Raw genomic sequence first — 9,067 nt, forward strand, 5'->3', positions numbered from 1 at the left:
GCTATGTACTTTTGATAGTCCCTCACTTCAGTAGCCATGTAAGGTCACTGGTGTGATACTGATTCCATGCTGGCTACCATGGCTACCATGTGGTGACAACAGATGGCTCCAGAGTGAAAGGACGTGTTTCCGTGTTATCAGCCCATGATCCGGGGAGATACACTTGAGCACCTTGTGAACATTGTGGCCCACCAGCTTTTCAGCTGACGGTTTTAGCATCCCTTAGTGAGCCTTGCATGAATCATTTAATTCACAGGGATGGCAAAGATGATCATCTACTTCTGTGCTTCCTTCTACGTGTATTGACAGGCATCCTATAAAGAAAGGCTTTCCTTCATCAATAGGGGAAGAACCATAGTTTCTCCCTGAAAGCAGGGTAAATGTTGAATTCTTTAATCACCATTTGCAGAGTGAGAGCCACCCACAGTTGTGGAAACTAGTGTTTTCTTTCCCTTCTCTGCTTCTCTCCATCCCCTTTTCCTTGCTCCATGAGTCACTGCAGGTGGCTTTATGTATTGGAGGCGCTGATTCTAGCTGTAGAGGCAGGGTGCTCTTGCTGCTCACATGACCTCATCTGTGGCCAGTGGGCGGGAGCTTCGGCTTGCTTCAGACACTTCTGCCTTTGTCTTAAAGCTGAGCTCCATATGCTGGGGATGCTTGTTTCAACTGCAGCGTCATCAATTCTGCGTCTGTTCTAGGACAGAGCCAGGAAACACACACACACACACACACACTCTCTCTCTCTCTCTCTTTCTCTCTCTCTCTCTCTCTCTCTCTCTCTCTTTAAGCTGTGAGCTTAGATTGCTATTTCTCATTCATATTGGACACTTATAGGGCTTTCTCTTAAATTCTTTGATTCAGTACTTGTAGTGTCTTCTTTTATGCTGAAAATCTTGGTTCCTGACAACATTAGTATATTTATTTGCCAAAATAGCTTGGAAATCATAGTATCAACAGTATCACTATTAATGAATTTGAGTTCCTGTGGTTCTCTTATCCTTAGTCTGTGCTTCACTGAGGATGTACGGAGTACTGTGTGTAAACATGGGATAATTATTTTCACTGCGGTTTTGTTACACTCTGGTTATTATGATCATTAGTTTCATTTTGCTTTCAACTTCAGGGCTTTTCCTGCTGGTGGGAATGTAAAATGGTGCATCTGCTGTGGAAACTAGTTTGGCAGTTCCTCACAAATTAAAAATAGATCTATCACACAACATTGTAAATCAAGTGTACTTCAATGAAAAATAAATTTAAAAATAAAAAATAAATAGATCTACCATATGATCTAGCAATTCCACTCCTGGGTATATACCCCCCAAAATTCAAAGCAGTGGATTAGAAGAGATAGGCATGCACCCATGTTCATAGCAGCATTTTTCACAAGAACCAAAAGGTGGAAGCAACCCAAGTGTCCATCCATAGATGAAGTCGTGAACAAAATAAGGTTTCTCCATACAATGGAAATACTATTCAGCCTTAACAAGGAAGGAAATCCTGTCGCATGGATGAACCTTGAGGACATTTTGCTAAGTGTTAGAATAAGCTAGTCACAGAAGAGTGACTGCTGTATGGTTTCACTTACATGAGGTCCCTGAGTGGTCAGAATCATCACCGGGACAGAAAGTAGGGTGGGAGTTGTCGGGGGAGGGGGAGGGGGAGTTGGTGCTTAATGGCCGCAGAGTTCAGTTTGGGAAGATGGGAAGGTTTCTGGAGATGGATTGTGGTGATGGTTGCACAACAACGTGAATGCACTTAACGCCACTCAACTGTACGTGTAAAAGTAGTTAAGGGCGTCCCTGGGGGCGCAGCAGTTGGGAGCCCGCCTGCCGATGCAGGGGACGCGGGTTCGTGCCCCGGTCTGGGGAGATCCCACATGCCGCGGAGCGGCTGGGCCCGTGAGCCATGGCCGCTGAGCCTGCGCGTCTGGAGCCTGTGCTCCACAACAAGAGAGGCTGCAATAGTGAGAGGCCCACGCTCACCGCAACTAGAGAAAGCCCTCGCACAGAAACGAAGACCCAACACAGCCAAAAATAAATAAATAAATTTATTTTTTTAAAAAAAAGTAGTTAAGATGGTAAATTTTATGTTACATGTATTTTTACCACAATTTTAAAAATGAAACCCCCCCCCACATTTACGTGGTTAATTAAGTTAAATAAAAGGCACAGTTAGACATGCTTTTGTCTCTCTTCCCTTCACCCTTATTTCCTGATTCTTTTCAGTGTTTCTTTTTACAAAAATAAGCAAATCCACGTATGTATTTTTATTTTCCTACTTGCTTACACTGAAGGTAGTATACTGTATGCAGCAGTGCGTTACACTCCTTCAGGTGACTTCCTCGGAGAAGGTGAAAACAGTTTTGTGTTTATTTTACAAGGAAGGCAACTGAACAGCTGAAGGGAAGCTTGCACATGTAGCATTTAGTGTCAGATTTGCAGTACTTGTGCTGGTACAGGTCTCTGATGGCAAAAAGAAACACTTCTGGAATCATACCTGCAGTCTTCTCTGTAGCACGCATCGTATTAATACACCGGATCTTGGCATCTGCAATCCTGGGATGGTCAGAAGAGGATGGAGCGTCCACCTCCCAGCCTCAGCTTTCCGAGCCTGGCAAGACCACCAAGTCCCTGCATTTGCTCACCTGCCAGAGTTGCTGAAGTCCAAGCAGGGTCTGGCTTGTCCTCACAGCCAGATTGGCTGTCCCAGTGCCTCCCTCTCCGATTGCGAAGGGAGAACTGGAACAGAAAATGGCAGCAAAAAGAGCTACGATCAGGGGACTCTGTTGAACGACTTTCCCACCAATAGAACAGCAGTTCTCTGACGGCTGGGCAGATGGGAAGGAGATGAGGGACAAAGCAATGTGGAGCAAAAGTCGCTTGAGGGTGGGAGGCCAGGCCTGTGGACGATTGGTACCGAGGGAAGGCACGTGGGTCGTGAGTGTGGACCTCAAAGCCCACTCCCTCCTCAGCATGGTGGTCTTGGGGGAGAACTTGGAGGGTAGCGGGAGGAGAGTGGGTTTTCAGCCGTTTGTTGAGGGAGAACCCGCTGCAGAGCACGCAGCTTCCTATTGTGCGTTTAGGAAGCTGGCCGCGTATCGTATCGGGTGCGTGTGGAGGAGCTGTGCTGAGGGGGATTGGAGCGCGCCGGGAAGTGCGAGCCCACACATCCACGTGGCTGGTTCCGGACAGGCCTCGTCGGGTGTGGTCCTGTTCCAGTTGTCACTGACCATGAAGGCAGGTGGTGTGGCTTCGTGCTCTTGTGATGCACAGCCTTAGAGTTGGCACTGGCCTCTGGAGCTGACTGGCGTTTGCACACACACGTCTTAGATAGCCCGTGACACTGAGTGCAGGCAGAGCGACAGCCAGCTTGCGGTGTCCGTTTCTGAAGTGTAAGTGGCTTTTCCTGGGTCTGCGATTCTGTCCGTTGTTGCTTTCTCCTGTCACTCCAGTAGGTGAGTGAGCGTAAGGTTTCCACTCTGTGTAGAACTTTGCTGAGTAAACAGGAATGGAAATGGCAGCTTCTGTGCTGTGGCACACACATTTTTCTTCATTAGACTCAAGAATTGTTCCACGTTTTGTGTACTGAGTTGTGCTGGTAGTAACTGGGGCTTTGGGGCCTGCCACTGCACACAATCTCACCGAAACAAGCTGGGTCTGTGACTTGGGGGTGGGGTTGGGTGCGCGCCAGGCACCCAGTTCCTCGATCCTGAAGGAGCGCTTTGTTGGCTTCTCACGGTGCTCGTGCTTTGAGCTGCTTCCTCAAAGGCGCTCTTGAGGCTGAGGGATCCCGCCCCCCGCCCCACTTCACTCTTCAGCTCGGCCCCTGTGCACTTCGGCCCCTCTTGCTGCGCGGTTACTGTTTGCACTTGAGAAGACTGCTCAGCTCTTCACAGACACCAGCAGAAGTCTTCGTTGCTGGTGATTCAGCTGTGACCACTGGGTGAGGGCGAGGGTGAGGGCGACTTTGTGGGCACAGTGAAGGGCCAGGGGCCAGGCTGAGCTCTGACTCTATGAGACGGCAGCCCAGACCCAGGCGAGCAGCTTCTGGCCATGTGTGTCCATCACACAGCATCTCCAGAGCTTGTTCTGTCGTTTGGGAGCCCCGTGGTGACAGTACACCTCCACGCACGCACAGCTGCTGTTTGCTGAGTGCTCTGACGCGCCTTGTCGAGCGTGGGTTCTGGTTTTACACATGAGGGTCTAGATGCTTGGGAGGTTGCAGCTGCCCGAGGTCACACAGCAAGTACACCGCCCGGATTGTCCTTGGGAGTGTCAGGCTAGGGACTGTTTCTCCTGCTGACAGAACTCTGTCTTACAATGTGGAGTCTTTTTATAGGTCACCTTCCCATCTCCCTATCCCTCATCTAAAAATAGAATGGGTGGAAGTATAATGCTGTGCAGAACACTGCCATTTGTATTTAAGTCATATTAAATCTTATTCATACCCAGTGTGAAGAAAACTCGCTTCCAAATCTGGGAATAGTCATTTTCAGGTATTTTCCGAATCTGATTAGAGTGAAATGCAAAATATCCCTCTGTTCCAGCTATTCTTAACTCTGGTGACATGGTTGAATCACGTGAGAAGCTTTACGATAAAAACAAAGCCAGGTCCCCATCCAATCAAGTTTGACCATGGACTGTGGGCAAATCAATGGATTAGGCCCAGGGCTGCCGTATGCCAGCTAGAGGGGGCGCTGTCCCCATCAGTGTGCTGTTGGGCTGAGGAGCCAGGGGCAGCAGGAGTGTGAACGACCTAGAACAAAGAAGACTCAGCACAGAAATGCTCAGACGCTGCTATGTATTAGAGGCTAAGAGATGCGGATTCCACAGGTTACATCTTTTACTCTATCCCATTTTTCTGCTTTTAAGATCGGATTCTGAGTACTGTGACCCGTGACTGTCAGATGGAATCTGAATTTGCTTTTCCCCTCATTTTAGGGACGGGCGTGTCCTGGGTGTGCTGGAGGTGTCCCGCTCCATTGGGGATGGGCAGTACAAGCGCTGTGGGGTCACCTCTGTGCCAGATATCAGACGCTGCCAGCTGACCCCCAACGACAGGTAAAACCTCCCAGAGGCACAGGTGTGCACGCACATGGTTTTGTTTCTCTTCTGATTTCTTCCAGTTTGTGTAGTGAACCTGGGGTGGGCAGCCATGTCTCGGGCACTGTGCTAGGCCCTAGAGGTGCAGGGATAAATAAAATACCGTTTCTGCTCTCGTGGGGTCCACAGTCTGCCGGGGGGAGCACTTGTGAATGGGCGGTTCCAGTCTAGTGTGTCTTAAGAGTGTGGGGTGCTCTGGGAGACTTTGGCTGTGGGGGGAGAGAGGCATCCTTGCTGGAGAAAAGAGAAGGGCTTTTTGGCAGAGCGGACACAGGGACAGGATGAAGATGTGGCCAGGCAGATGCCATAATAGGGAGTCAGGAAAGTGATGGCAGGGTACCTGGGGACAGATTGTAAAGGCCCTGGATTCTTTGCTGAGGAGCTTGAATTTTAGCTCATAATTGGTGGAGAATCCTGGGAGGTTTTTAAGCAGAGTCAAGTTAGGTTGAGAAAGAGACCCCTTGTTTAATTGTCCAGCCCCTAATTCTGAGCTGCTTGAAGGTGAGGCACCATGCCTAGTGCCAGAAGCTCTCAGCAAGTCAGTGTTAGAGGCTGGAGTAGGACGGAGCCCAGCGGCCAGTTAGGAACTGATGCATTGGCCCTCGCTGCGGGTGGGGATGGGGGAGGTGAACTAAGGCAGCAGTGGAAGGAGACCGGGGAGGCCAGTGCTGCGAGGGAGGAGCCTTACCCCGGCCCCCCGCCTGCTGAGTGAGCGTCTTGGGACACGGTTCCACCAGCTCCCCTGGTTTTCTAGATGATGCCTCAGGGGAGTCTCGTCTGTCCCCACATTAGACCAGGCCCCCTGTCGTATGTACTGCTCGAGCTCCCTCTGCTTTGGATCATGGTTGTGTGTTTGTATGGCCAGTTGCTTAGGGTCTGTCACGTCAGTGGAAGGGGCCGGCACCTGCTTGGACCTGTGTCCTGGTAGATACGTGTTGAATGAATGCCCAGTCAAAAGAGTAAAACCAGGACCTGGGTATTAAAATGAGGAGAAAAGGGTGTTAGATCTGTGGGGAAACTGTCCTAGGAGAACCAGAACTGTCTCGTCTCATCCATCATTGTTCAGAAAGACTTTCCTTGGGAAGTCTAGAGGGGGCTTTGAAAGGGAGGTAGTCCTGTTCTCAGATGGTGAAAGTGGAAGGTGGTTCTCCCTTCACGTGGGGAGTGAGTGCTTGAGAACATTCCTTAAGTCCACAAACTGTCAGTTTTATTGGGTTGGCCAAAAAGTGCCTTTGGTTTTTTAAGTAAAAATAAAAGACACATTTTTCATTTTCACCAAGAACTTTATTGAAGAACGTATTCACCCTTTTGTTCCACTACCTTCTGCCATTTTTCAGCCAACTTCACAATCCCATCTTCCCCAAACTTTTTATCTTTTTGAGCAAAGAATTGTTCCAGGGGCCTTTTACAGTCCTCCAGGGAATCGACATTGTTTTCCATTGAGAGAATTTTGTAAAGACTGAAATAAATGGAAATCCGAAGGTGCAATGTCTGGTGAATATGGTGGATGAATCAAACTTCCCAGCCAAGCTGTAACAGTTTGTGCCTGGTCATCAAAGAAACATGCAGTTTTGCGTTATCCTGCTAGAAGATGATGCGTTTTCTCTTGACTAATTCTGGACACTTTTCGTCGAGTGCTGCTTTCAGTTGGTGTAATTGGGAGCAGTACTTGTTGGAATTAATCGTTTGGTTTTCCAGAAGGAGCTCATAATAGAGGACTCCCTTCCAATCCCACCATATACACAACATCACCTTCTTTGGATGAAGACCGGCCTTTGGTGTGGTTGGTGGTGGTTCATTTAGCTTGCCCCACGATCTCTTCCGTTCCACATTATTGTCACTTTTCATTGCCCATCATGATTTGTTTTAAAAACGGAACATTTTCATTACATTTCAGTAGAGAATCACATGCGGAAATGTGGTCAAGAAAGTTTTTTTCGCTTAACTTACGTGGAACCGAAACATCAAAGCGATGAACATAACCAAGCTGGTGCAGGTGATTTTCAGCGTTTGATTTGGATATTTCGAGTGTGTCGGCTGTCACCAGCGTGGTATAACGGTGACTGTTCTCAATTAATGTCTCGATTTGATCACTGTCTACTTCAACTGGTCCACCTGACCATGGAGTGGCGTCCAGTGAGAAATCTCCAGCACAAAACTTCACAGACCACTCTTGACACATTCGATCAGTCACAGCACATACACTGCACAAATCTTTTTTTGCATTTCAGTTGCGTTTTTACCTTTCTTGAAATAATCATAATATGCCGAAAATGTTGCTTTTTTTCTCCCATCTTCAATATTAAAACGGCTACACAAAAATTCACCAATTTTGATAAGTCTTTTTTTTTTTTTTTTTTTTGCGGTACGCGGGCCTCTCACTGTTGTGGCCTCTCCCGTTGCGGAGCACAGGCTCCGGACGCGCGGGCTTAGTGGCCATGGCTCACGGGCCCAGCCGCTCCGGGGCACGTGGGATCTTCCCGGACCGGGGCACGAACCCGTGTCCCCTGCATCGGCAGGCGGACTCTCAACCACTGCGCCACCAGGGAAGCCCAATAAGTCTTTTTTTTAAATGTACGCTGATATGACAGCTGTCACATACAATCTAACAAAATTGTTTCGAATGAAGTTAAAGACAACTGAGAGCTACTAGAGCCATCTTACAGAAAAAAACTGAACGAACCTTTTGGCCCACGCAGTATGTTTGGGAAATGGCTCGAGGCGTGTGGTGATAGAAATTTAGCATGTATTTATCATAACACCTGATGGAGTTTATTCGGTGATTTTCCTAGAGTTTGTCTAAGAAGTGGGTTTAGGTTAATCCATAATTTTTGGTGAACAGAGAGTAGTCCCAGTTTTGATGTATAACATTTCACCTACAAATATTTTTAAGTAGTTTTAACCTTTGTCTCATAGAAGTTAAATTGGTTTTAAAAAATGTTTAGCCTTTGAGTAGTTGGACAAATATTTTTACCTCCACTGCCAGGCCATTTAATAAAGTTTGCTGCTAAAACCCATTTATATTTTTTCTCTGTGTTGTAGGTTTATTTTGCTGGCCTGTGATGGCCTCTTCAAGGTCTTTAACCCAGAAGAAGCCGTGAACTTCATCTTGTCCTGCCTTGAGGTAAGAAGTCTCACAAGGGAGAGGGTGCCAGTCGTCCTAGCTGCACTTGGGCTTTAGAGGAGAAGTCCCGAAGCCCCCTTCCTCCCCCATGTTCCCTGTAGTTGGGAGTGGGAACTCCAGCCTGGGGATTCACCGGTCAGTTTGTCCTGCCCGCCCTGATGGGGACTGGGGAGCAGTTCTTCCTTGTGGCAGTGGTGTCTCAGGAGAGTGATGGGGTGCAGGGTTCCCACTCACCAGTGCCCCTTTCCTGCCCGGTAGGATGAGAAGATCCAGAGCCGAGAAGGGAAGCCCGCCGTGGACGCCCGCTACGAAGCCGCCTGCAACAGGCTGGCCAACAAGGCGGTGCAGCGGGGCTCGGCGGACAACGTCACCGTGATGGTGGTGCGGATAGGGCACTGAGGTGCTGCGGGCCGGGGCGCGGCGTGGTGTTGACTTCCAATGTTCATTTTGTGTGTTGTGCACATTATGTGTTTCGTGTACTCCTGTGGGATTCCCATGGTTGTAAATAAAGGTTTTGTTTTTTTTTTTCTAGACTTTGGAGTTATCTTATTACATTTTGAGCAACTCTTGACCTTTCAGAGGTTGTGTTTGCTTTCGAACATGCTTTGGGTCTCTCCTCGTTAAAACCCTTATAGGCATCTTGGGTTGGCCAGTGGTAACGGCCCGTCCTTAGTAAGCTGCTCGTTGTGCAGTGCTCTGTGGTTTACGCGCACCTTTCCTGTGCTGTTTCACCCTCCTGATAACTGCCTGGGGAAGTGGCATTTTACAGTGAGGAAATCGAGGTAATGACTGCATTGGACAGGCCACGACTAGAGCCCAGGGCTGCTGGAGCACTCTGGCT

General features: G+C 48.5%; 1 protein-coding gene across 2 annotated transcripts in view; it reads left to right on the plus strand.

Moving 5' to 3' along the window:
- The window catches only part of ILKAP (ILK associated serine/threonine phosphatase), a 29,074-nt gene extending 20,315 nt beyond the window's left edge, over nt 1-8,759 (plus strand). For both annotated transcript variants that reach the window (XM_060015833.1, XM_060015834.1), the window contains 3 exons: nt 4,941-5,060; nt 8,145-8,226; nt 8,485-8,759. In XM_060015833.1, the coding sequence (XP_059871816.1) occupies nt 4,941-5,060; nt 8,145-8,226; nt 8,485-8,625 (343 nt within the window). In that variant the 3' untranslated portion in view covers nt 8,626-8,759. The remainder of the gene's footprint in view (nt 1-4,940; nt 5,061-8,144; nt 8,227-8,484) is intronic.
- The last annotated feature ends 308 nt before the right edge of the window (nt 8,760-9,067 follow it).

The sequence above is a fragment of the Delphinus delphis genome, chromosome 7, assembly GCF_949987515.2.
Source record: "Delphinus delphis chromosome 7, mDelDel1.2, whole genome shotgun sequence".
In the NCBI taxonomy this organism is placed as follows: domain Eukaryota; kingdom Metazoa; phylum Chordata; class Mammalia; order Artiodactyla; family Delphinidae; genus Delphinus; species Delphinus delphis.